The sequence below is a fragment of the Acinonyx jubatus genome, chromosome E2 (genome assembly GCF_027475565.1).
Source record: "Acinonyx jubatus isolate Ajub_Pintada_27869175 chromosome E2, VMU_Ajub_asm_v1.0, whole genome shotgun sequence".
NCBI lineage: Eukaryota > Metazoa > Chordata > Mammalia > Carnivora > Felidae > Acinonyx > Acinonyx jubatus.
The window spans coordinates 59378343-59405594 of NC_069396.1; the positions used below are offsets into that span (position 1 = coordinate 59378343).

The 27252-nt window shown below is 48.0% G+C and overlaps 1 protein-coding gene and 1 long non-coding RNA gene across 8 annotated transcripts; one reads left to right on the plus strand and one right to left on the minus strand.

The window, feature by feature from the left end:
• Positions 1 to 9187: 9187 nt before the first annotated feature.
• On the plus strand, positions 9188 to 13641 carry LOC113593367 (uncharacterized). The gene is made up of 2 exons (XR_003413474.2): positions 9188 to 9666; positions 11772 to 13641. It is a non-coding gene; the product is annotated as an uncharacterized LOC113593367 (long non-coding RNA).
• Positions 13642 to 13937: 296 nt separating this feature from the next.
• On the minus strand, positions 13938 to 23116 carry ZNF550 (zinc finger protein 550). Of its 7 annotated transcripts, XM_053210828.1 has the most exons (6): positions 22874 to 23116; positions 21828 to 21947; positions 21185 to 21255; positions 20588 to 20714; positions 18882 to 18977; positions 13938 to 15299 (listed from the first exon to the last, which is right to left on the minus strand). In XM_053210828.1, the coding sequence occupies exons 4-6, from the start codon at positions 20619 to 20621 to the stop codon at positions 14287 to 14289; spliced, it is 1143 nt and encodes a 380-aa protein (XP_053066803.1). In that variant the 5' UTR covers positions 20622 to 20714; positions 21185 to 21255; positions 21828 to 21947; positions 22874 to 23116; the 3' UTR covers positions 13938 to 14286. The 7 variants fall into 7 exon arrangements, with proteins under 7 accessions (XP_053066803.1, XP_026893297.1, XP_053066802.1 ...); XM_027037496.2 differs by lacking the exon at positions 21185 to 21255 and having other exon boundaries at positions 21828 to 21905; XM_053210827.1 differs by having other exon boundaries at positions 20588 to 21255; positions 21828 to 21905.
• Between the last annotated feature and the right edge of the window lie 4136 nt (positions 23117 to 27252).

Genomic DNA, 27252 nt, shown 5'->3' on the forward strand with positions numbered 1-27252 from the left:
CCTGAGCCGAAGTGGGACGCTTAACCAACTGAGCCACCCAGACGCCCCAAGAATAACTCATTACTTTCAATCTCAAAGTGACTTTAAAACATGTTTGCATACCTATACAATCCTTATTATGTGAGAAGTTTATGACCAATCCATACAAATAATAACTTTTGAGAAACTAAAAAAAAAATAATTGTGTCTGTTGATTTTTATCAGGGTGTATTCAAACAAAACACCAAAACTATCAGCCAAGATTGTGAACTGGTATCCAATATCGTATTTTTAGTAAAATCATCAATTTTTTTTTAAATGACTGAATAAGAATATTAATGTGATCCATGTAATTGAAAGAAGTCAACATTAACCAATGTGTATTTGACTTGAAATGTATAGAGAGATAGATACAGTTTTTTTAACTGAACAGGTTCAGATATTGTGATCTACTCCCGAGCAACTACCACCTCTGTTCTCCAGATTGTGGCCTCTAAATGCAACTTCTCACAGGGGCACCTGGGTGGCTCAGTCCGTTGAGCATCCGACTTCGGCTCAGGTCGTGATCTCACAGCTCATGGGTTCGAGCCCCGAGTTGGGCTCTGTGCTGAGCTATAAAAAGCTTATATAAAAAGCTATAAAAAACTTCTTTGAATGGGAGGCCATAAGAAGGAACTGTACTACCTCTGAAGTGTTCTTCACAATAAACTGAACTAGAACTTGAGTAAGCCACTAGCAAAAATTATACCTTTAGTGTGACTGACTGGGACAGCATATGAAGCAGTATCAGTAGGATGTAATAAGTTGATAGAACATCTTAAATTATTCTAGATAAATGATCCTTTTTTTATAAGAATAAGAAAAAGAGGGGGACTTATTAATTGCCAAACTCTTAATAGAAAAACACAAATTATATGGGGGTGAGTAGGGGAAACATGAGCTCTTATTGTTATTTAATGATATTATTGAGTAGTTATTGTAGGTATTAGAAAGGTACTCAGGTCCTCCTTATGAAGGAATCCAATCTTTACATCCCATGTCATTGTGTAGGAGTACGTTCTTGATTATTTACTTGAGAATATAATTATATATGATTTTTTTTGTTAAATAATCTGGTGTGGATAACGTGGGTGACAGTATAGATGAAATGAAATGACTGCGTGCTGGTAATTTAACTGTTTAAGGTGGTGATAAGTCTGTGGGCCTTATGCTGTTATCTTTCACATATATTTGAAATATTCCATTATACCAGTTTTCAAAGACATTTTCTTCTGTTAATAATATTTTCTAAGTTTTGTGTCTTTAAGGCAATATTTTTCAACCTAGACAATACACATTTTATTCTTAGCATTTCATTGTTAAATTACTTTATTCTTACCGTACTTAATTTTTTTTTTCTGTCTTTAGACAGGACTCTTAAAACCAAGTGACATCTGTATCCAGAGGGAACAGATAAATGAGCAGTTTGGAAACTAAAGAAGGTAAAACCCGCCTAAAATACAGATGCTTATAAGCTTGTCAGTTAATGAAATGTATCAGATTTTCCCATAATTCTAAATGTAAGGGATCTAGCTTAGTATATAAATCACCATGATACTCAAAAGAAAGGAATCACATTAGGGAAACTCTTTGGGGCAGGTATCCAAACCAGGTCTTTTTTGTATGAACCTTTGTGGAAAGTCAGTGCTTTCACTGAGATAAAAAACCTCATCAGTGATGGAAAAAGAGGCAGAGATCTGAAGTAAATTAATAGAAAATTAAATTCAACAAGATTTTAAAGGGAGACTTCCATAAGAAGAATGCTCTGTCTTTAAGAAATACTCTGTTTGGGAGCACCTGGGCGGCTCAATAGGCTAAGCATCAAACTCTTGATCTCGGCTCAGGTCATGATGTCATAGTTCTTGAGATTGAGCCCCACGTGGGGTTCTGCACTGACAGCATGGAATCTGCCTGGGATTCTGTCTCTCCATCTCTCTTGGCCCCACCCCCCTCTCTGTGTGTCTCTCAAAATAAATAAATAAACTTAAAAGAAGAAGGAGGAGGAAGGGGAGGAGGAGAAGGAAGAGGAGAAGAAGGAGTAGGAGGAGAAGGAGGATAGGAAGGAGAAGGAGAAATAATGCTCTGTTTGGAGTGTCTGGGTGGCTCAGTCGGTTAAACATCTGTCTCTTGATTTCGGCTCAGGTCATGATCTCGTTGTGAGATCCAGCCCCAAGTCGGGCTTCATATTGAGCATGGAGCCTGCTTGGGATTCTCTCTCTCTCTCTCTCTCTCTCTCAAAATAAATAAATAAACTTAAAAAAAAAAAGCTTAAAATCAGTAGTAAACAAATAGCAGAGATAGACTTATTTCCAAGACAGAAAGTCTAATATTGTAAATGATTTAATTAACACAGTGTCTTTTTCATGTAATTCAAGTGAAAATTTATAAATTTTTCTTTTTTTTCTTTTTAACTATTATTTTAAGTAGTCTCCATGCCTAATATAGAGCTTGAACTCACAACCCTGAAATCAAGAGTCAAATGCTGTACCAAGTGAAGCAGCCAGGCACCCCTACATTTTTCTAATACTACAAAAGAAAAAATGTAAACATACCCAATTATATACTATATATTATATACATTCCATATTACATAACGTATTATATACCCTCTATAATTTACACTTAAGTTCAATGAAGAGAACTTGCTGTGTTAGATACAAAGACCATTAACCACAACTTGTCATTGCTGAAGACGTACACAGATCAATAGCACAGATCAGAGTCAGTAAGCTAAAAACTGTGTTGGATGAAAGTAAATCATCAAATATTTGGGAAACTTATTTATTTAATACATGGTTAAACTACTTGGAGATTTATTTGAAATAGTAGAGGTAAATTTATTTTTTTAAGAGGTAAATTTCTTGCTCTCATCTTAGAATTAAATTATACCCTATATCTTAACATAAAGATGTCAAATCTGCCATGTAAAAATATTAGAGTATATTTTTATAAATCTGTTTTGACACATCATTACCATGCGTAGCCCAAATCAGAGGCCATTTTTTTCATTAACATGAAAGTCGAGATAAGTAAAGATGTACCAGCAATGAATTAAACTTAAATACAAAGAAATTATTTAACTGTGTAGATTATAAAGGAGGACAAATAGCATGATCTCACTATAGATATTAATCGTTTAGATAATCTATTTTAAAAATGCTGGCACTGTGTATGAACAGGTGATACTCGGAAGTAAAAACATTGTAAAATTATGAAATGCTTGTTTCTAAAATAATAAAGTGAACTCAATTGAAAATGACATTCCATTATTTTCAGGTGTAATCGTTTTTAAGTTTATTTATTCATTTTGAGAGAGAGAGAGCACATGAGGAGACAGAGAACATGAGGAGGGAGGGAGAGAGAGAAAGGATCCCAAACAGGTTCCACACCGTCCGCAGATGCAGGGCTCAAACTCCTGAACCTCCAGACCATGACCGGAGCCGAAACCAAGAGCCAGGTGCTTAACCCACTGAACCATCCAGGTGCCCCCCAAAGCTGGTGTCTTTGACACAGGGTCCTTCACGGTGTCCCTCAGCTTCATGATATTTGTCCCACCATGAAGCTTCTCCAGAACCCTAACCTCTCCTTTTATCTTTTTTCTTCACTGGCTTGAGAATTTTTACAACCACTGCCTCGCTGTTGGTGATGTTAATGGCCTCAAATACTTCACTATGCTTTCCCGGACCACGTTTTCCAACCAGTTGGTAATCATCTTGGTGACCTAAGCTCCGGAGGCATGCCTCCTAGTCATGGTACTCGTGGCTCCTCCGGCTTTGCACTTGGCCTGGACCCGGCCCTGCTTTTCGCATCGGGTGGGGCGTGGTGGACGGGACTGGGGGCGCCGCTGGGCCCAGAGGGCAGCATCTCACGGTGGCGCAGGGCAGGAGGCCACGCCAGGCTGCGCCAACAGGGCCAGGACGGGGTGAGAGCGAGGGGTGGGCTTCCCCAGCGGCAGCGGCAGCGGCAGCCGGGAAAGGGGCAGAGCCAGGGAGCAAAGAAGGACTATTTTTTTCTTTTATTATAATTATTATTAAAAAAATTTTTTTAAATGTTTTGAGACAGAGGCAGAGCATGAGCAGGGGAGGGGCAGAGAGAGAGGGAGGGAGACACAGAACCCGAAGCAGGCTTCAGGCTCCGAGCTGTCAGCACAGAGCCCACACGGGGCTCCAACTCACAAACCACGAGATCATGACCTGAGCCGAAGTTGGACGCTTAACCGACTGAGGCACCCAGGCGCCCCGATATTTTTTCTTTTTAATAAGAGATCTAGGGGTGCCTACATGGCTCAGTCGGTTAAGCGTCAGACTTCAGTTCAGGTCATGATCTCAGGGTTGTGGGTTCAAGTCCCGCGTGGGGCTCTGTGTTGACAGCTCAGCCTGGAGCCTGTTTCAGATTCTGTGTCTCCCTCTCTCTCTGCTTCTTCCCTGTTCGTGCTCTCTCTCTCTCTCTCAAAAATAAATAAACATAAAAGAACGAGAACAGAAACACACGAATCTTCAGATCAGTGTGATTATTAACCACTCCAGCCCGATAAAATTGTAGCAATGCACAGGGCAATAATGGCTCACAACGTCCACCTGATCATAGTGGCTTTGTGAGTCACAGGGAGAATCTCAGTTTAGTGCCCTTGCTCTCAGAGAGGGGAAGGCGAGCCAGCCTGTCACTAAAGAGTCTCTGGCCAAAATTATTTTCTCTTTGAAAATAACAGCGTATAAAATGAGGTAGGTGGGTAAGTGGATGGGGTGGCCACACACTATGTATGTATTTAGATAGAAAGATAGATGATAGATAGATAGATGATAGATGGATAAGAAAGGATCCAAAGAACAGCTGAGGTCCCTAAAGGGTAGAGAGAACGTCAGATTTGTACAAGGACAAGACTATTGAAGCACCTTTAAAATCTGGTTACCTGTTGGAGTAATATTTGTGTTTTGAGACTACTACAGTCCTGAGTATTCCTCTTGTCTGTCCCCCACAAACTCTTTTTTAACGTTTATTTATTTTGAGGGAGAGAGAATGCAGGGGAGGGGCAGAGAGAGAGAGTCCCAAGCAGCCATTCTCATCACGGAGCCGGACACGGGGCTTGAACCCACAAACTGTGAGATCACCACATGAGCTGAAATCAAGAGTCCGAGGCTTAACCGACCACCCAGGCGCTCCTGTCCCCCACAAACTTGTGGCCACATTTTTCTTACCATAAGATGTTTGTTTCTATCATGAAAACAAATGAGACCTTATTTTCTGTAAATGAGATGTGAATTTTTACAAACGAGAGAAATTTGGACACGGATCATTGGGCTTTAGTCAGCACCACATGCCTTTCCCCTTTGCAAAGCAGAGCAGCACCCCCAGAAGCATTGGGGCATCCCAGCAATGGCTGCTCAGACACTCACCGTATGGGAACTCATCGTCTCTCACTGCCGATCACATGCCCCTGCTGTGACGGCTCCAGGGTGCAGCCTGTGAGTCAGGGCTGCAGACAGGTGAGAGCCCGTTTCACAGGGGGCTGGAACTGGCGGCTGGAGGGAGCACCCGGGGTGGCCCTGAAGCAGGTGCACGAGGGTGGCAAGGGCCTCTCCTTTCCTCAGCTGGTTCCGGAGCAGATGTCTCCCCACGGCTGGGTTTTGTATGTTTCTGCTTGAGAAAACCTACTGCTTCTAAGAGAACGGTTATCCCTGGCTTTCCTGAGATAAACTCCTTATAATAATGAAGAATTTAATTGGGAAAAAAAAATAGCTACTAACCCGGTTGGAGTTTGCTGTGAGGGCAGTGGCTGTGGTGATGGAACCTGTGCAGGTGCGGAAAGGGGGATTTTGAACCCTGAGATAAAGGTTTTGAGGTTCTGTGATCTCATCTGCTTGCTGGGAAGTGATTATCATTTCACCTGTAATTGCACTGACAGTGTCTACTGGGGATTGAAGATTATTTGTGGAAAACATTTGTGAACTGTGCACACCCCCAAATGCTATTAAAAGTGATTAATTGAGATATGTAACAGGAGTGTCAGGACAGGATGGGGAGGGCAAAAATCCTCATGCAAATTGAACAGAAGGCACTGAAATCTAGTAAGTGAGAGAACTAAGCTGAGCACATCATATCCACTTGGTCAATCCAAAATACCATTTCTTTCCTTTCCTGAGAGATCTGAGGGTACTGAAATTGAAGGGAGAGACTGTACTGGGTGGGTAGAGTTGGAAACAACACACAATGTTGCAAATGAACAGGAATTCTGTGCAAGATATTTGTTTAGTGCTTCAGCAGACACGTACCTTATGTGGGTCAGGCACATTTCTAGGTATATGATGTATGAGTGCACAGAACATAAACAAGGAATGTTTCCTTATGGAAACTGCATTCTCATTAAGGGACACAGACAATAAGCAATGAGTCTAAGGTGTTGAGTTACATGGTATCTTAGAAGGTAATAGGTCTGTCTTTTGGAAGTAGAAAAGAACCAGAAGGAGTGAAGAAAATTACAGGGGGTAGGGAAGCATTGCAATAGTGGACTGGATCTCCAAAGAAGGACCCAGTGCAGATGTTATTTAGGGAAAAAATTTAAGGTGGCTAGTGATAAATTCCTTATTTATTCCTTTCCAAATGTTATATATTCATTTTCTTGTTTTATTGCACTAGACAAAAACACCAATATTAATATGGAATAAAAGTGCAGAGAGTAGGCATTGTGTTTTGTTCACAATCTCAGGGGAATACTTTTTTTAATGGACAAAGAGGCATGGCATTTGCAATAGCACTTTTATAGAAGCTTTTTAGGAAGAGCCCTTCTATGTTTGATGACTCTTTTTGTCACATACACACACCAAAATAAATTTTTAAAAATTGCTCTAAAATTATTTTGAATGGAATGGGGGAAAAAAATCCCTCAATGTAAGACAATTTGTGGAAGCCTTCTAAAGCAGCTCTTCAAGGAAAGTTGATCACATTAAACACTTATAGAAAAAAAAGGTCTCAAATCAAGGACCCCAGCTTTCACCTTTAGAAACTAGAAAAGAAGAGAAATGAAATCCAGAGAAAGCAGAAGAAATAATAAAGATCAAAACAAAAATGAGTGCAATAGAAAATGAGAAATTGTAGAGAAAATTAGTGAAATCCAAAGCCTTAATATCAGGATAATTGATGAACCTCTACCCAAACTGATCATACAGAAAAGATGGGAATACACGAATTTCCCATGTCAGAAATGTTAGAAGTGACATCACTACAGATTCTATAGGCATTAAAAGGATAATGAGGGAATATTATGAGTCCCTTTATGTCAATAAATTCATACATATATTTCATACTGTTATGAATATTGACTGATATTTTCATTGACAACAAAAAAAAGGTTTTTGTCAAACATTTGTTGGAATGTAACTCCTTCATCAGATGACATGACTCATTTGCTAAATATGGTAATCGTTTTTAAATACTGAAAGAGTATGTCCTCATTTTTTGTGCTATTTACAACATAAAGCTACAGACACATGTTTAATTCTGCATTGTTACTGTTCTTTTTCATTAAGTCTGCACAGTCAACAAAACAATAAGGCAAACCTTGAATTGTATTTAGAAATTTCGCTAATGTAAATACTCCCACCATGGCCAACTTTATGGTGAATGTTTGGACCAAGTGGAGGAAGCCAAATATACACCCCTAATAAGTCACACAAGACACCCAAATTCTATCTGGCCCTTCTCCACTTTTCCTGTGCTAACAGGCTCCAGTCCTGGGACATCTGAAGCCTTCCCATATTTTCCAGCATTAGCTTTTCCACTCCTTTGCTGCCTTGGAGTCACTCCCCAAAACAATTGATAATGAGTAACTCCCTTGCTTTACAAGGTCAGAATAAGTATCCTTCCCTTGTTCCCATCTGAGTGGTCTTTACTTCCATAGTTATCATGGAGGTTCCACTGAGATAGTCTGCATTTTTCTTGACCAGCTTTTCTGTCTGTGGAGATTGGTCAGTGGCCAGACTACCAGTGTATAACCCTGAGTTTTCTGTGGCTTTGAAGAAGAAGTCTTACAGGAACCAAACAATGATGGCAAGTCCTGAACCAGGCTCCCCTAGACAGCCGGACCAGCCATGATGCCTGCAAAGGAATGCAATGTGGCCTTTAAAAGAAGGTGGGTAGCTTTAGGAATACAGGGTTCTTAATAAGGAAGTATGAGGTATACAATGAGGAGGTGGCTTTAGAATGTCCAAGATAAGTGAGAAAAGCAAACTGCAGGTCGGTGTACAAAAAGTAACTTTATATGAAGAAAAATGATTTGTATAGAAACATTTGTATAGAAACACACACACACAGTGACCCACACAATCGCGCTGCCACAATTCTAAAAGGACAATACTATATTGCAAACATTTTCTCCAGGACGTTGAATTTTTAGAGACTTTTTACTTTATATTTTATAATGCATAGTGTAGTACTCCTTAAATAATAGGAAATTGGACATCCATTAGATTTTAAGAATTAGGAAAATGAAGGTACACAGCTTTTTTCAATTTCACTGTGAAACTGCCTCGGTTTTAGATGAGATTCCTACTACTCACAAGAGACATGTGAACCCCATGCCCAGGAATCACGGCACAAAGTCGTAATTTCTTTGCACGTGCATCGAAGTCACTCGGAAAGCTTGTTAATACACAAATTCTCGGGCTCAACTCCTGAGTGTGTAATTCAATAAGTATCTGGACTGAGAATTCGCATTTCTAACGAGTTCCCGGGTGATTCTGACGGTGCAGGGTTCAAACCCAAGAGCCAGTGTGGTAGAAAAGGCGAGTCCATGGTATGGAGATCTGTGACTCGGCCGAGCCCAGAGAGGTCTCCCCGGCATCTCTGCAGCGAGCCTTCTAGGCTGATGGGAGGCCGACTAGGTTGGGGCCCTAGGCCTCCCAGGCCCCGCTGGGCGCGGGAGAAAGCCCTCAACCCACGTCCAGCAAGTGGCTACGCCGGCCGCTTCCCAGGTGGAGGCCGGACCCGAAGCCCTCCGGGGTGAAGACCGCACTTGCCGCGCAGAAACGACCCCCCCCCCACCCCAGGTCGAAAGGCGAACCACCCTCCCCACTCCCAGAAACACCCGTGCCTCCGCCTAATGCCCTACATCTCACCTGGCACCGCCCCTTCCTGCGGACCTTACCTCTTATTCCCGCCCCTTCCTGCCTCTGAGCCAATCGCTCTCTGCCTCTCGCACAGGCTCTGTTTCCTCCTCTACTACTGGGCAGTTTCTTCCGTCAGGTCTCAGAAACTCCAACCAACGGGAGCCAGTCAGGAGCTCCGCACTCAGCCAATGGGGACTGAGCGGGAAGTAAGCAGAGCCCCGCGCTGCATTGAGGGCGCTCTTCCTGGCTGGCTCCGTATTCTTGGGCCGTCAGGTGAGGCAGCGGCTGGACTCCCACCCTGAACCCCCACTCCCGAGGTACCTCCCGGTGAGGTGCCGGCCCACTCCCTGCCCCAGGGCCTCCGTGGGAGCAGAAAAGAGTTATGAGACCTGGAGCCTGAGTGCCCCTTCCCTCCCTCCCGCCTCATTATTTCCAAGATGAGCTTGGCCCAAACACCGGTTTCCGTGGGTTCAAGACATGAGTCGTCGTCTCTTGTTATGAGCCACCTCGGGGCTGTCATGGATTCGGTCAGTGATAAAGCGCACAGGTGCGTGAGACAGATAAGGATAAGGGCAATGAGAAGTGTCAGGAAAGGGCTGTAGTCCGGGAACTGGGGGACCGGGCGAGGGGCACCAGCAGCTGTTTTATCCAGCAGCCCAACCAATGAGTACGGCTCTGGCTTCGTTATCTGAAAACAGAAATGCAGGGGGAGGCGTCCAGATGGAGGGGAGTGTCGATTCGTGACGTCAGGAGCCACCTGACTGAAGCCCCAGGCTGGGACTTGAGAAGGGAAAGATCTGCGAGAGGCCGACACTGCAGCTCACCCAGGGAGACCTCCAAAAGCTCAGGGTCCTCAGGGTGGCGCGGGCACCGCTGCGGCTTTCATGAGTTGCTATTTAGGGATGGCTTCTGGGCCTGAGTGGTCTGAGGAAAGACGGAAGCAGCCTTATCAAGTCCAGCACAGCCTCCTATATGAACTCAAGGAGCGGGGAGAGCACGGAGCAAAGAAATCACGCTTATTTTTCTCTTCCTCTGACTGCATGAGGGCACGGGAGTTTCCCCACCGATGCACTGACTCTCTTCAGTGTCTGTGTTTGGACGGCATTCTGCAGAGACTCCAAAGCAGATCTCCCTCCACCAGCCCCACCCAATCCAGTGGGAAATGTGTTTGGTTCTTTTTTCACGGTGTAGCACGAACCAGAACACTATCACCCCCCACAGTTACCCTCCCTTTCACCTGGATTACTGCGCCGGCTTCCACAGTTAGTTCTCAACCCAGCAACTGGCTTGGGAACAATTTACTGGGGTCCTGTCTCCCTCCTGTTCAGTTATCTGTCACGGGATACACCTCATATAAGATGGAAAATCCTCACCATTGCCCTGTCTCATGCGGCCTGGGCCACATGCCGCCCTGACCTCCCTGCCCCCTCTTCCTCCCTTTCCTGCTTCCACCCTGTGAGACTCCTTGCTTTGCAAAGGCTATTTCTTGTGCCTGGAAATTACTCTCAAAAATACCCACAAGGCTCAGTATCTCACCTCCTTTGTTTGCTTAATTGCTCTTATTTAGGAAGACTATTATCGCACTTGTAACGTTACATCCCTTCCCCCCGTCTTTCCAGTACCCTCATCTTTCCTTCTTTCCGTTGTGCCTGACATTATAACATTTTATGTAATTTAGGGGCACCTGGATGGCTCCATTGGTTGAGTGTCTGACTCTTGATTTTGGCTCAGGTCATGATCCCAGGGTCGTGGGATCAAGCCTAAGTTGGGCTCTACGTCGAGCGTAGAGCCGGCTTAAGACTCTCCCTCTCTCTCTTTTTCCCTCTGCCCCTCTCCCCTGCTGGTGCTCTCCCTCTCTAAAATGAAATCAAAACTTTGACATACTATATAATTTATAAATTTATGTTTTCTGTCTTCCTTGATTAAAGAATAAGGTCTACGAGGGCATAGGTCTCTGTCTCTCTTTTTAATGTTTATTCATTTTGGGGAGACAAAGAGAGACAGTGTGAGCAGGGGAGGGGCAGGGAGAGAGAGGGAGACAGAATCTGAAGCAGGCTCCAGGCTCTGAGCTGTCAGCACAGAGCCCAATGTGGGGCTTGAATCCACGAACCAAGAGATCATGACCTGAGCCAAAGTTGGATGCTTAACCAACTGAGCCACCCAGGTGCCCCATAGGTCTTTGTCTCTTGTTTCCTGATGTGTCCTATGTACCTATGATAGTGCCTGAAACCCACTAGTTGTTCACTGAACATTTGTTAGGTTTGCAAATAAACAGGATTGCCCCAACGTTTTTCTTTTTTTAATTTTATTTCTTCCCTTCCTCCCTCCCTTCACTGTTCTGACAACTCTTTCTAAATAGCCTCTATACCAATTTCTTGGCATGGGTATTCCTTGTTGGTTTCAGAATGAAAAGGAATCACATTTTTGAGACAAAAGCCTGAGGGTTGCCAAGGCCCCATCATGGCCATGTGCTCAGCTTCATTCTCTCACTGCCCAGGCTTCACTGAGTTCCCAATGACCTTTGTCATAGATGTGTTTTCCCTGAGGTATCTCCACCATTAACTTCTCATAGTGACATAATCCTTATTAATAGCATTCGGTAATTTCCACATTTAACAAATGGTTTTCTGACAATCTGCACTTCCCTTGCAGACACTGTTGGTGCAATTACAAGTGAAATGGTAATCACTTCTGAACACGAAGAGATCATGGAAACCCAAACCTTGTCTCGAGTTCAGATGCCTGCCTTCTGCACCTGCATAGGCTGCCCCCACACCCACTGTCCTGACAGCAAATGCCCCCTGGGTAAGTAGTTTTATTTATTTCAGAGAAGTTTAAATTACTCAAAGAAAAATACCTGAGTAAATCCAGTCATAAATGTTCTATGTAATTTCTGCTTTCTGGTTTTGAACATAAAAAAATATTTTTGTATATATAGGACAGGAGTTTGCTCAGAACCAAAGGCATATTGCCACCCTTGTCTCCCTGTATTGGGACAGTCTTCTTTTCTGCTGCCCTGTCATGGCAGAGAGAGAGACAGAGACAGAGACAGAGAGACAGACACAGAGACGGGAAAATACATCGCTCCTGCTTTGGGACAAAGTGGGGTCGGCGTCCCAGGCACGCAAAGACTGCTTTGATGAAAACCAAGATGTTTCTAGAGGACTTTCTCCAACTCTCTCAAACCCGACGCTCAGCCACAAGTACAGTCACAGCTACAGTACATACCACCCTCCAGAGAGAGGGCAGAGGAGGGTGGGGTGTTCAAGAATCAGCTCTCCTTTCCAAAGAACAGAAAACTGTGCACGCTATCCTGAAAACAAACAAAAACTAGACGTCCTATGAAGTCATCACGAAGTGCAGTTGTACTATGCACGACAGATACGTGTGTGCTCACCGTGAAAATGTGACCTGTGTGTGGCCTTATAAAGGTGCGGAGGAAGCTCCAAGTGAGGAAATGATCATTTTATATTTTCCTGTACATTTCTTAGCCTGTTAACATTATCGTGTGTGCCTTGAAAACTTTCGAAGGAAAGTCCACAGGAAGAATTGCAAATGACCAAATCCGTTGCCAGCACCAAGGAAGTCCAAGGTGGCAACTACGAAGCCCACACAAACCCGACACCCATATGTACACAACCAGACTGTCCTTTTAAAGTCCCTGGCCCTTTATTTTGTAGCACAACTTCACACAACCCGTTGTAAGATCAAACAGTGAGGATACTCCGGTGTTTGTTTCCTGGGCTCATCTTGAATCTGCCCCAGCAGTGTGTTTTAGGTCACTGGTTCTAGCTATAATTCAAGCCCAGGACAACTGGAGGGGATGTGGGAGGGAGGGCCCAGTCCCTCGAACCACCAGGCGGAGGAGGGAATTAGGAACCCCCCCCCCCCCAGAAGGCCACACCATACTGTCAGGGGAAAAGAAAGAAAACAAAGGAGCAGAATGGAGTCAAGAAAAAGTGAGGGAGAGAGAACGTCCAGAATTTAAAAACCACACGAACAGAAGCTTTACTTCGAAGTATCAAAGCCATAAATGGTCTTGAGGGGGCATGTTTCAATGTGACACTGTGCATGGCTTCCTTCTCTCAGACAGTGTGGGTGTAAGTGGCGCACGGTGTTATTTTCAGAGTTCTAACTTGAAATCCAAGTGTCTTGTGACTCAGCCTTCACATTTCTCACAAAGGACTACGTTCCTCATGGGTGGGGATGATTGTAACACAGGCTTCCAGCAAACTTCTGTAGAGTTGCCCTCACTGTCCCAACTTTCCTGACACAGGGTGGCAGTGAACACACAGAAAAACAAAGGGCGGGGGCAGGTCGGTGGGTTAAGCCTCCAGCTCTTGATTTCGGCTTAGGTCATGATCTCATGGTTCTTGAGTTCAAGCCCTGAGTAGGGCTCTGGGCTAACAGCTTGGAACCTGGAGCCTGCATGGGATTCTCTCTCTCCGTCCCTCCCTCACTCTCTCTCTAAAAATAAATACAAATAAACAAAAAAAAAAAGGGGGGGGGGCTAAGACCCTTCCTCTCAAATATACCCCCCACCAAAACATTAAAACTGTTGAAAAACTGTAGTAGGTTCGGCACGGAAACGTGAAAGAGTTTGTAAAGACATCCGTTCCTTCCATTTGAAGTCTATGTTTCCACCCCTTCTTTTTATTCTTTTAAAAGTAATGCCGAGGTGGCTAAATGGCAGACCTGTGGCCGACGTCCGTGTAAGTGTACAGTACCCCCTGTCCTCTCCCTCAGCCGTTTCACGGGCACCGGAGGGCCCCCGCAGTGTCCGCTCCGCGTGACTCTCCACCTGACCGTAAGCGCCCACGTGTCATGGGTTTTCTCACAGCAACGACATTGACGTCTCCCGTTCGTTCTGAATTCTCCAACGGCAGGGAAGGCGCCCCTTCTGGCTAGAGGCCCCTAGGTTGTGCCAGGAACATCCTTCCACGGTGCGTCCCCGACAGAGGCGGCCGAGTGCCCTGCCCCCCACAGTTCGCCGCTCCAGTCCGATGGTGGGGGGGGCCGCCCGCACGCGGCCCATGCCCGGTGGGGCCGCTCACGCGTCTGAGGGCCAAGCAATCGCCCCGCCGTTCTGCACGGCGAGCGGCACTTCCCGCCGGGGACCCCTCTGGAGGGCCGGCAGAGGCGCAGGGGGAGGGCGCGAGGGGCCCCCTCAGGGGTGCACCCGCCGGTGCTGCAGCAGGTGTGAGCGGCGCTTGAAGGCCTTGCCGCACTGGGGGCAGCGGTGGGGCGCCTCCGCGGCGTGGACGACCGAGTGCTGCAGGAGGTAGGTGCTGCGGTGGAAGGCCTTCCCGCACTGGGCGCACGCGAAAGGCCTCTCCCCGGTGTGCACGCGCCGGTGCTGCAGGAGCTCCGCGCCGCAGCGGAAGGCCTTGCCGCACTCGGCGCACTCGTACGGCTTCTGACCCGTGTGCACCACGTAGTGCTGGATCAGGTGCGCTCGGTTGCCAAACGACCGCTCGCAGGCCCTGCACTCGAAGGGCTTCTCCCCCGTGTGGGTGCGGCTGTGCCGGACGAAAGTGGAGCGGTGGGCGAAGGCCTTCCGACACTGGGCGCACTCGTAGGGCTTCTCCCCGGTGTGGACCGGCCGATGCTGCAGGAGGTAGGACCTACGTTTGAAGGCCTTTCCGCACTCCGGGCACGTGTATGGTTTCTCCCCGGTGTGGATGAGGTAGTGCCGGATCAGGGTCGAGCTCTGGCTGAAGGCTTTGCCGCACGCGTTGCATTCGTAGGGCTTTGTGCCGGTGTGGACCCGCTGATGCCGCGCGAGGTACCACTTGCGGTTAAAACCTTTCCCACACTGCTTGCATTTGTAGAGGTCGCTCCCCGCACGAAGCGCGCAGCCTCTGTCCGGTCCCTGTGGGTCCCGCTCACGGAGCACCTCTCCCGGAGAGACTCTCTTTTGCAACACCTGGAGGTGCAGATCGTCCTCTGTCCCCAAACCGTCATCTTCAAGGTTCATTCTCTCAAGGTGGGTCTTGTGAGCGTCCCTCCCAGGCGTCAGTCGACCTTTCTGCGTTTCCAGATGCCCTTCCCAATCCCTGGCCTGCACCAACCTGGAGGCCCTTGAAGGTCCCTGGGCCAGGCTTCCCCGGAGCCAGGCTCCCGCAGACAAAACCGGCTGGCAAGCACTTGGGTCTCTGGTCCGAAGTCTGGTGCTGTCACCTGAAGAGAATCCGACACACAGAGGGGGACTTTTAGTGACACAGTATAGGAGAGACGAAATCAACGCTGCAGGGGGCAAGCGAGGCTGATCTAGCACCACTGACAATGGCTGCGTTTTACATCTCTAGAACCTGGGTTTCCAAGGACCGTTCCAGTCCTTGTACCCTTGACACCGTTAAAGGGAAAATCCGGAGGGCAGGCGGAAGGAGGAGACAGAGGGTCTGGAGTGGACACCCCTCCTCACGGTCCAGAGGATAGGATGGGGGACAGTTTTGATCACTCGCTCCAACAACAGATGTCCCTTGGTGCTAGGAGCACATGGAAACAGCGCTGAACAGGACGGGGAGGCAAAAGAGGAGGTGTCCCATGAGCTAGGTCCTAATGGAGAAGCCAGAGACTTCAGAGAGAGGAAGAGGGAGGGGGCACTGGATTGAAACGGAAGGAACACGTGTGGGCAGAGTCACTCCTGGAAGAGTGCTGAACAGTTAAAGGAAGGAAGGGCCCCGGAGGCCTGGTGAGGCCAGGCCACCACTGAAGGGGATCACAGTCAAAGGAAGAGAATCAAGACTGAAGAAGAGGAGGGATGGAGGAACATTCGGGGTCCAACAGTGTAAAAGACAAGCTTCTGCTCTGCTGGGAGGCATCACATGGTGGTTAAGGGGGCTCTGGAGCCAGAAGCCATTCGTCAGTCCCGCCTCCACCAAGTGAGTGATCCTGGTAGATGGGCTACCTTCTTCTTCAAGGCAAGGTTTCCATCGGAGAGACCAGGAGGTCTGTTGTGAGGGTTCAATAAGAAAAGCGCTCGGCACAGTTCTTGACGCAGTGTGTTTACTCCACCGAGTCATTATCTTGATTACCTGTGACAGTTACCTTTATACATCAGCTCGGCTAGGTCTGGTCCAACAGTTCTGGCTGAGGTACTTTTTAGATGTGATTAACATTTAAACCAGCAGACTTTGAGAAAAGATCATCATCCACAATCTTTCAAAGAGAGTGGGCCTCTTTGACGGCGGGCCTCAGTCAGTCAACTGAAGCCTTAAGAGAAAAGACTGAGCTCCCATGGGAGGGCAGGAATCCCGCCTGCAGACGCCTTCAGACTCAGGCCGTGACATCACCTCTTCCGCTTCCTGGCCTGATTCTGCCTCCTCCTGGTTGCAATTCTCTGGAGAACCCGACTAATATGCTGTCATTCTCACTGCCGCACCGGGCAGTTAGGATGGCAGCAAAGACACCAGCGAACACAAGCAAAGCTTGCCCCACAAGCCCAAGAAAGGGGCACCAGCAGAAGCCGACTGCACGGACACCACAGTGTCGGACTCCTAGCTTCCAGAACTGTGAGAAAATAAGTTTCTGTTGTTCAAGGCACAAAAAGGGGGGAGGGTGGGAAAGCCCCCGATAAAACCCATCCACAGTGACAGCATGGAGACAGTGGTTTCCACTGTAGTATCATGAGGATGGGGCACCAGGGACCCGCTAGTGTGCTGGAAATATTCCAAGTCTGGACTGGGGTGAGGAATACCTCAGTACACACACAAACACATAAGCCTGACCCTTAAGATTTGTGCACGTCACCGTACACTTCTGATGTTAAGGGAAGAAGACCAAGCAGAGTTTAAGCAAAAGGTAAGGAAGTCAAGTGTAGACGTTTTTCCTAACAAATAAGACAGCTCCTTCGAGAGCTTGGCTTTATAAGGAGAGTCGACACTGGTTGCGGGCTAGTCCAGATCTGCAAACACTTGTGTTTGCTCTATGTGTAGACAACTGGAGCACATGTGTATGTGGAGCAGACAGATGATGACGATGCACCCAGGCCTGAAAGGAAGCGAGGCAGCAAGCTTCCTGGGAAGGCAAAGGTACGGCCAAGGCCGTGGAATTGGAATGGGCTGTGACCAGAGGCACAGCATCTTCCACAGAGGATGAGAAGGCCACGGGTGCGAGACAGGCATGGACGAGTCGCTCCGGATTGAGGAGCAAGCGGCAGAAGTCCACAGCCTTTATTCCCAACGTGATGCTGAGTGTGTGCCAAGACTCCGGTGGCGGCGGAAGTGCTGAAGCCCTGGAAGGTGTCCGGGTGGCTACGGGAGCCAGTGTGGGAGAAAGGGCTGCCCGGAGGCAGGCAGCAGATGCGGGGGGACCTGCTAGGAGGCTCGGCATCATCCGAGCAAGAGACGATGGAAACCCGGACTAGATGCTGGAGATAGAGCCAGGGAAGGCGGTGGGGGTGATAGATTCGGGGGACATGGGTAATGTCGACCAGGCAGGACCAGGCAGGACCAGGCATGGGTCAATGGGCTGGACGGAGACTGAGATGCTGAGGTGCTGTCTGAGGTATTTCCAACTTGTCACCTGCCTGGAATAGCAGGACACTCTGACCCGGGATGGGGGAGAGTGGGCAGGACGGTGAGCGGCTAAGGCATGACGGGCCCAAGGTGCCTCTGAGACACGTAAGTGAAGGTGTGGATCAAGGAGCTGGGAGAGCGGCCAGAGACAGGCTGGCCGAGAAGCCTGAAGGACCGCCAGAGAGGAGGCCACGCCTCACTGTGATGGCCCCAGCGATTCCGCAGCACAGATGTGGGGCTGAAAAGGCCCATTGTCGCTGTGTTTTTCAGGGCAAGAGAGGAAGGAGGATCCAGCCAGTGCAAGGGGCTACTTCTGATGGATAAATGGGGCTGTATGAATGGATGGAGAGGGTGGGAGACAGTGGGATACGGAACAAAGTGAAATTTACAGAGTAGAGACAGTGCTTTCAAGGGCAAGAAAGGCCCCTTGAGTCAGAAAGAAATGAGTGACATCACTATCACCCACTAGGACTACAATTATTACATGGATACACTAAGAGCTGACTTCTGGGGGGCACCTGGGTGGCTCAGTTGGTTAAGTGTCTGACTTTGGCTCAGGTCATGATCTCATGGTTTGTGAGTTCGAGCCCCATGTAGGGCTCTGTGCTGATAGCTCAGAGCCTTAAATGTAATAAAAAATAAACAAACAAACAAATCAACCAACCAATCAACCAAAAAACAAAAAACCTGACTTCTGTTGGCCCTTCCACAGGCCGGGCAGGGTACTAAGCAGTTTGGTGTGCTGGGTCATCACAACCTCAAACAACGTAATCACAGAAACTGTCGTCACTCTGATTTTCCAAGTAGGCTGAACACAGGCAACTGAAAGGACATAAACCAAGCGCGCTGGCTCTTTTCCTCGGGCACATGCAGCTCAACACTCCCCAGGCCTGAGCACCCAGGTGTGGCCAGGTGCCTATCTCTCCTCCAGGGAACATGGGTGGAGGTGATATCGGGGTGCCCGTGGGTGTGCCTTCTCCCTGTCCTCCCGCATTGCCCTTCCACCAGCTGGATTAGGCCAGAGAGTGCACCTAAGGCTACACGCTGACACTCACAGGCACCAGGTGTGCAACGCTGCCCTTCCGAGCCGGCCTGCAGATGCAGTGCTACACCTGGTGTGAGAAACCACCGGAACCCCCAGGAGGTCACAAAGAGTCTCACACAGGTTCAGAGGCACTGGTCCCTTGCATGCTGGAGGCTGCCAGGGCCCCCCGCCCCCCCCCGCGCAGCTCCCTGCTCCTACCTGGGCAGGTGCTCCACAAGAGGCCACCCTTTCCAGTCCACAGCTCCCGCCCATGTTCCAGCAGGTGCGTCAACTCTGCTTCGGGGACTGCGTGCCCTGTTGACAGAGAAAGAAACAAGTCCTGGTGTATGAGAAGAAAGCAACGTCTCCATCCCGTCTGGGACTTAATGGCAGAGACAAGACCCGAGTGAAGTTGCTATTGACGTGAAGGACGTGCTGACCTGTGCACAGGTCCCTTTCTTGGGCTGCAACTACTATAGAGGGTGGTGCTGTCTCTGCACAACACCAGTGTCCTTGAACTTTATCGGTGGAAGCCAACCCTACCTGGGGGCACAGCGCTTTCACACACAGCCGTGGGACCCTGGGAAAGTGAGCCCCTCCTTCCAGAAGGGATTCTGTAATTAATCTAAGTCGCTGGTTCTCAAACACCCTGTGCTTTGGAACCACCTAGGGGTGCTCAATTTCGACCTCAAGCCAAAAGGAACACAATTTCTTCCAGTGAGGCCTAGCGACCACTATATCTGAGCTCTCCCCAGGGATTCTGGTGCCCAGAACGCACTGAAAACTGAGGGGGAAGAAGTCGGTGAATGGCATCCCTGAGCACCGGTAATCTGAGGCAGACAGGAACCTGAGCTGAATGCTCGTTCTGGGGACGAAACCTGTATTCGCGAGGCAAGGCTGCAGCACCCCACAGGCCCACAAGGGGGCGAGCCTGAGGAACAGGGAGATGTCTGGTCCAGGGAGAAGAGCAGAGAGAATCTTCTCATCCCTGAGGATGGAACTGTGTGGCCGCATCCTCCAGACCAGGCCAGCCCCACCCTGGGGCTTCTCAGTAGGTGAGGGGGGAAACTTCCTCCAGGGGAAGCCAGTTTAAGCTGCTCTTCTGTTACGTGCAGCCAGATACATCTCCACAGAGACAGGCGGGTTCTGCACAGAAGCCCAGTGACTGAGGTACCAGGACCCACTGAAGTTTCAGCTGTCAGATTCTGATCGTGAGCCCAGGATTCATTTGGACGGGTTTCGGTAATGGTCACTGTTGTGTGCTATGTGCAGGCGCCGAGCTCACGGAGGGGCGGGAGAAAAGGTGAACCAGATGTTCCTTTGGCTCGCCTCTTTCTCTCACCTCAGGGCCTTTTCTTGTACTGGTTCCTCCACCCAGAACCTCTCCTTCACCTCCCCTCCAAGCTTCAAGTCTCAGTTTCAGTTACTTTCCGAGATGCCTTTTTTATTATTATTATTTAGAAGTTAGAGTTTATTTTGTGTTTTGTTTTTTTATTTAAAACAATTTTTTTAATGTTTTTTATTTTTGAGAGAGAGAGAGAGAGCAAGTGGGGGAGGAGCAGACCGAGAGGGGAACACAGAATCTAAAGCAGGCTCCAGGCTCTGAGCTGTAGGCACAGAGCCTGTTGTGGGGCTTGAACTCACGGACTGTGAGATCCTCAGCCAAAGTCAGACGTTTAACTGCCTGAGCCACCCAGGCACCCCTATTTTGTGTCTTTTTGTTTGTTTGTTCATGTTTATTTTTGAGAGAGAGTGAGCACATGAGCAGGAGAGGGGCCAAGAGAGAGGGAGACACAGAATCCGAAGCAGGCTCCAGGCTCTGAGCTGTCAGCACAGAGCCCGACGTGGGGCTTGAACTCACACAATGAGATCATGACCTGAGCCAAAGTCGGGGTGCCCCATAGGAGTGAGAGGTGAGCCCTTACCCAGTGAGACCAGAAGCCCACAGGTCTCCAGCATCACCTCCTGGTACAGGGCCCTCTGGTCCAGTTCCAGCTGTCCCCACTCTTCCTGGGTGAAGGTCACAGCCACGTCCTTAAAGGTAACCAAAACCTGGAAAGTCAAACAGAGGTAGTGGCCTTGGCCTTGTGCTGTTGGACGGGGTCAGACCCTGTTACTCAGCTGCTGGGGAAGGTGCAGAGAGACCCAGGTCTCCTGAGGGCAGGGCTCTGTGCTGGGCTCAAGGGGCAGGTAGAGGCAGCCTTTGTACGTAGTGCAATTAGGGCTCAGAGAAAGGCCTTTCCTGGGGTAGCCGCTGGAGACGACAGAGGGTGGTGTTCCTATGAGGACAGTGGGGGCAGTAAGTGATCTGGACATGAGAGGAACAGGGAAAAGGATCATGATGGTAACTCCCAACAATGAGAACCGCAGCAGTCGTAGCCGAGGTCCTCCCGGTGTGCCCGCCCCCAGCAGAGAGCTGCTTTACCACTGAGGTAAAGTGACTAAAAGTCCCTTGTTCTGGAGCCAGATTCCCAGAGACTGAATCCAACACTTGCTAGCTGTGACCGTGGGGAGGACATCACATCATTTTTCTAAGCCTTGGTTTCCACATCGATACCATAATCATTCCCACTTCACCAGGCAGTTCTGAGAACTAAAACGAAAAGGTTTACATGTGGACACTCGAGTGCCCAGGGTCGAATGTGTTCAAAGTTTTTTGTGACTTTTCCTAATCCTCCCCCAGCCCATAACGTAAATGCCACTATCACGTCCATGTCACAGCCCGCAGCCTGGGGCTTAGGCAGCTCTAGAAAGCCCGCAATCTCACATCAGAGACAGGATCAGAACATCTGGCAAAAGATGACACTGTCTCCAGAAAACAGGCAGGTGGGGGCCAGGGGCACCTTCGCCAGAACTAAAACAACCAGGAAAAGGCTCTTGTAGTAGGGGACACTGATGCACAGGAGAGACAGCCCTGCAGAGGCCTGTCGGATGAAGGGAAGGGCAAGGAGGAAGGCTGCAAAATAGGAAAGACTTTGCAAGTTCAGCACCACCCAGCCGGGTGCGCTGAGCCGGAGAAGGGAAGGGGAGGAGCCAGGAGGTGTATCCCCAGCGGATCCAGCACAGCCCTGAAGGCCGCGGTGGGGTTTGTGTGCATTTAGTACAAGTATGATGGGAGCCCCTAAGCGGGAGACCCATTCACTCATTCAACCATTTATTGAGTACCTTTTACAAGCCCAGGCCATTCTAGGTCTTGGCACAGAGCAGCAACAGGCGCTCACGATCCGGGGCTGGAAACAGATCCTGAACAAGCAACTAAAATCAGCGAGACCATGTCAGAGGGCCCTAAAGATTCCAAAGACAAAACAATGGAGCAAGAAGACTGAAGAGATGATAGTGAACTTCGCACGGGGCAACAGGGTGGGTCTGAAATAAAAGTGAGGGGCGGCGCCCTGCGGATGGGAGGAAGACATGTGCTGACAACGGTCTAGGCCATGAAGGGGGGGCTTGGGGCGACTGCTAGCGCGTCCCCGGAGCTCCCTGTGCATGTGCGTGCAAGGGGACATCCCACGCCCGCACACGATTGGCACTGACCGTGTGGATGGACTCCCTGGTCAAAGCTAACTGAATGTCTTCGATAAGAAAACAGGTCCGCTACTGTCAGGGAAAGCCGGTTCCGTGTGCTGTGAACGGAAACTCCTTGGCCGCCCTGGCTCTCAGCCAGGAGAGGCTTCCACCTCTCTGCCCAAGCACAGCGGCAATTCCAGAAACTGCGTCCCCATCCTCCACCCCCGCCCTAGCCTGGTAGAGGCTAGAGGCCGGCAAGGCGCAAGAGTCGGACTCCCGCCAGGTCGCGCCTCCGCGATCAACACAGGCTCAGGAGGCATCTCGGTGGAAAGAGGCCCCAGAGCCCTGCGGGACACCGGGAGACACACGTCACCCACGTAGGCTTTCCAGGGCCCTCAACCCGGACGAGGAACCGTTAATACTACTTCACCTCCGGGAGCACATGGGCCCAGCGGCGCAGGGGACTCGGTCAAGGTCACGGCCTCGGGAAGGGTCGCGGCCGCAACCCGCTGTGAGGTCTCGGGAGTGCCGGTCGTTCTCCGCACCCGGCGAGGACCGAGGGGGAATTCTAGAAACCTCACCTGTCCCTTCCACACAGCGTCCCGCTGGATGCCAGAAACGAGCGCTTCCCCACGTGGCCCCGGCCGCCTTTCGGGGCCGGGAAACTGAGGCACAGCACGCCGCCGCTCCCCACGTCCACTCACCTGGGCCGGGTCCACGCGCGCCTCCATCGGGCCGCTGGGGACCGCAGAGCCGCGCGTAGGCGCCGAGGGTCCCCGCGGGCTCAGCCGATCCCTCCCTGGGTCCCACAGAGGCGAAGGAGGGGCCCCTCGCCGGCGTTCCCCCTATCGTCCAGACGAGATGCGGGGAGCTCGCCATCCGCGGGCACCGACCCGCCACATCACAAACCTACGCCTACACGCGACACCGGAAGCCCCGCCCCTGCCATTGCGGGCCAGTAACACCCCCTTCCTGTGGCACAGCCTTCTGGGTAATGTAGTTCTTGTCCTGCCTCCGCAACTTCTAGCAATGCTCCTCTCTTTCTAGGACCCAGACGCCTGGCAGGGCATGGGCGCCCGGAAAGGGCTTGCGAGAAAGGGTTCCCGGAGGCTCCGATGAAGAAGGGGCGGCATCGGATACTCCTAAAGGGGATGCACCCAAATTTACACAATTTCCCAAATTGTGTTTACAGCATCTTTTTTTTAAAATTTTTTAAATTTATTTTTAAAATTTACATCCACGTTGGTTAGCATATAGTGCAACAATGATTTCAAGAGTAGATTCCTTAATGCCCCTTACGCATTTAGCCCATTCCTCTCCCACAACCCCAACAGTAACCCTCTGTTTGTTCTACATATTTAAGAGTCTCTTATGTTTTGTCCCCCTCCCTGTTTTTATATTATTTTTGCTTCCCTTCCCTTATGTTCATGTTTTGTATCTTAAAGCCCTCATATAAGTGAAGTCATATGATATTGGTCTTTCTCTGACTAATTTCGCTTAGCATAATACCCTCTATTTCCATCCATGTAGTTGCAAATGGCAAGATTTCATTCTTTTTGATTGTTGAGTAATACTCCATTGTGTATGTATGTGTATGCATACACACACACACACACACACACACATATTCCACATCTACATTATCCATTCATCCATTGATGGACAGGGCTCTTTCCATACTTTGGTTAGTGTTGATAGTGCTGCTATAAACATGGGGGTGCATGTGTCCCTTCAAAACAGCATACCTGTATCCCTTGGGTAAATACCTAGTAGTGCAATTGCTGGGTCATAGGGTAGTTCTATTTTTAATTTTTTGAGGAACCTCCATACTGTTTTCCACAGTGTCTGCACCAGTTTGCATTCCCTTGCATTCTCTTGCAAGAGATCCTCTTTCTCTGCATCCTTGCCAACATCTGTTGTTGCCTGAGTTGTTAATGTTAGCCATTCTGACAAGTGTGATGTGGTATCTCGTGTATTTGCTTTGTATTTGTATTGATGATGAGTGATATTGAGCATTTTTTTATGTGTCAGTTGGTCATCTGGATGTCTTCTTTGGAGAAGTGTCTATTCATGTCCTTTGCCCATTTCGTCACTGGATTATTTGTTTTTTGGGTGTTGAGTTTCATAAGTTCTTTATTATAGATTTTGGTTACTACCCCTTTATCTGATGGCATTTGCAAATATCTCCTCCCATTCCGTTGGTTGCCTTTTAGTTCTGCTGATTGTTCCCTTCGCTGTGCAGAAGCTTTTTATTTTGATGAGGTCCCAATAGTTCATTTTTGCTCTTGTTTCCCTTGCCTCTGGAGACATGTTGAGTAAGAAGTTGCTGTGGCCAAGATCAAAGAGGTTTTTGCCTGCTTTCTCCTTGAGGATTTTGATGGCTTCCTATCTTCCATTTAGGTCTTTCATCCATTTTGAGTTTATTTTTGTGTATGGTGTAAGAAATTCATTTTTCTGCATGTTGCTGTCAGTTTTCCCAGCACCACTTGCTGAAGAGACTGTCTTTATTCCATTGGATATTCTTTCCTGCTTTGTCAAAGATGAGTTGGCCATATGTCTGTGGGTCCATTTCTGGGTTCTCTATTCTGTTCCATTGATCTGTTTTTGTGCCAGTACCATACTGTCTTGATGATGACAGCTTTGCAATATAGCTTGAAGTCTGGGATTGTGATGCCTCCCGCTTTGTTTTTTTTTTTTTTCAAGATTGCTTTGTCTATTCGGGGTCTTTTCTGGTTCCATACAAATTTTAGGATTGTTTGTTCTAGCTCTGTGAAGAATGCCTGCATATTTTAATTTTAGAAGCTCCTAAAGGGGCATGTGGCCACACTGTGTTGTAAATTTTTAAAATCACATTTTCCTGCTGCCTCAGCATCCTACAAACAGGCTGTCAGCATCCCACCCACGTGAGCAGGTACACCAGTGTGATGATAAGGCTAGCCCCTATCCAAGCCCCTTTTCTTTCCTCCCCTGTGATGTAGCAACATTCCAGCGGACTAATAAATTCCCTTTTGTTATTTGTCTGCGTACTCCCCACTGACTCACAATAATGAGACTTGCCCAAGGGTCCCCCTCCCCCCTCGGCTCCTCACCTGTTTGACTGAGCCAGTTCTTTTGCTCCATGTGGCCTCCCATCTGGACCCCTGTTTGAGGCGTGGTGCCTCCTTCTTCTAGGAGCTTTGAATGTTATAGATCCTTTAATTTCAGATACTCTTGAGAGTATAATTTACATAGCTTTGTAGTGTTGCTTAAAGACTCCACAAGGGGGACATGCTCTCCCATTCACCGTATGGGAGAGTAATACAAGAAAGATATCATAATGTTATAATGCTACTTAGGTATAAAGTACCTTCCTCATAACTTCTAAGTAATAAACATCATGTTGTTGCTCTTCAGATACACTCGGACTGAAGCTTTAGCGTCAACTTTGTGAGTCTCAGTATGTTGACTCAAGGTCTAGAGAGAAAAGACTTCACACAGGGCCATTACTGGGACATTGGAGAGGAAAACGTGTGTTCCTGAAATGGAGGAATAGTGAAAAATTTGTTTCTATACATTCTAAAATAAATTTATGGATTCCTTCAAATTTTATGTGGAACATATAGAGGAGATTGAATTTACCTAACATGAGAGGTTTGACATAAAGTCGAATTTTAAGATTATCCAAGTATTTATATATTTATTATACCTCTTCTATTTTTAAAAAATGTATTCCCTAAAAGTAAGACAAGATATTATAGATTCCATTCAGCAGAACAGAAACCCAAAGCAACACTCGAATGCACACACTGCAATGTCAGTCATGAAGCGCATGCTTTCAATACTTTCATGCTTTCAATATTCTCACTCTCCAATTATATGCTGATCAAAGAAAGCTTCATAGTCAATTTTTTAGGGTTTGGCAAACCCTAAGCCTTGTCAAGGGACAAGGAAGAAGAGAGTTCAGCTAGGGTCATCACAAGGGAAACGGATAAGGAGTGTTACAAGGAAGCAGACGATGTGGCCTTTTGCTGAAATTCTTCCCTGCGTGGGTGTGTCTCGGTATTCTAACCCCAGCGATCCTACCTGTTTTTCCTCTCGTAAGTTTCTAACTGAATTTCCCGACACAGATACTGCTATGGTCTGAGTGTTTGTGTCCCCTTCAACTCCTAAGTTGAAAACCTAATGCTTAAGGTGATGGTATTAGGAGATGGGACCTTTGGGAAATGATTAGGTCATGAGGGCTCTGTCCTAATGAATGGAATTAGTACCTTTATAAAAGAGACCCCAGAAATTTCCCCTGCCCCTTCCACCATGTGAGGTCACAGCAAGAAGGCTGTCTGTGAACTGGGAAGCGAGCTCTCACTAGACACCAAATCTGCCAGCACCTTGATCTTGGCCTTCCAGCCTCCAGACCTGTGAAATAAATTTCTGTTGTTTATAAGCCACTCAGTCTGTGGTTTCCTTATAGCATCCCTAACAGGCTAAGACAGATACAACTCATTTAAAATCTTAGACTTACCTGAAGAAAAGAGCCCCTTGCCAAATGTTTCTTCCTGCTGTGATAGCGGCCACTACGATTACAGCCTGAGCACGTGAGCAGAGGGGGTGTCTTATCTCTGAGATAAACGTTTGGCTATTGTTTGAGGATGATGTTAGTGATCCAAATAGTTATTCTGAAAATAACTAAATAGAGCAAAGGTATCAAGCTATTTCTTCCCTTTACTGCACAGTTATTTTGAGGTAACTGGATATTGTGGCAAAATCCTTATTCTTCTTTAGAATTTCTAGCTAATGAATGCAGAAATAGCAACAGAAGTAGGGTACGAATGTCTCAACTGTGTGCAATCAACTACCCAATGGTTATCGTTGAATGCTGACCTGGTAGAAGATACACGGAGAATTGGTATTGGATAGAAAACACTGATAATATTAGGACTCATCACAGAAGAGAGACACCCAGACATCAGAGCAGACTTACTTGAGGCAGTCATAACGTGTCAGCACTGTGTGTGGAGCATTGTGGCCAGAGGCCGAATCTGGATTTCAAACTTGTTTGTACTATTAACTGTTAAGACTATTAACTGAAGTTGGGGATGTTGGGATA

Bases quoted from the DNA above. Each gene is read 5' to 3' on its own strand.
- ZNF550 (XM_027037494.2), bottom strand. From the start codon at position 22,900: ATGGAGGCGCGCGTGGACCCGGCCCAG. The intron at 20,715-22,873 runs GTGAGTGGACGT...TTGACTTTCCAG, and splicing joins CGCGCGTGGACCCGGCCCAG to GTTTTGGTTACCTTTAAGGA. The intron at 15,300-18,881 runs GTAGGAGCAGGG...GATTCTCTTCAG, and splicing joins CTTGTGGAGCACCTGCCCAG to GTGACAGCACCAGACTTCGG.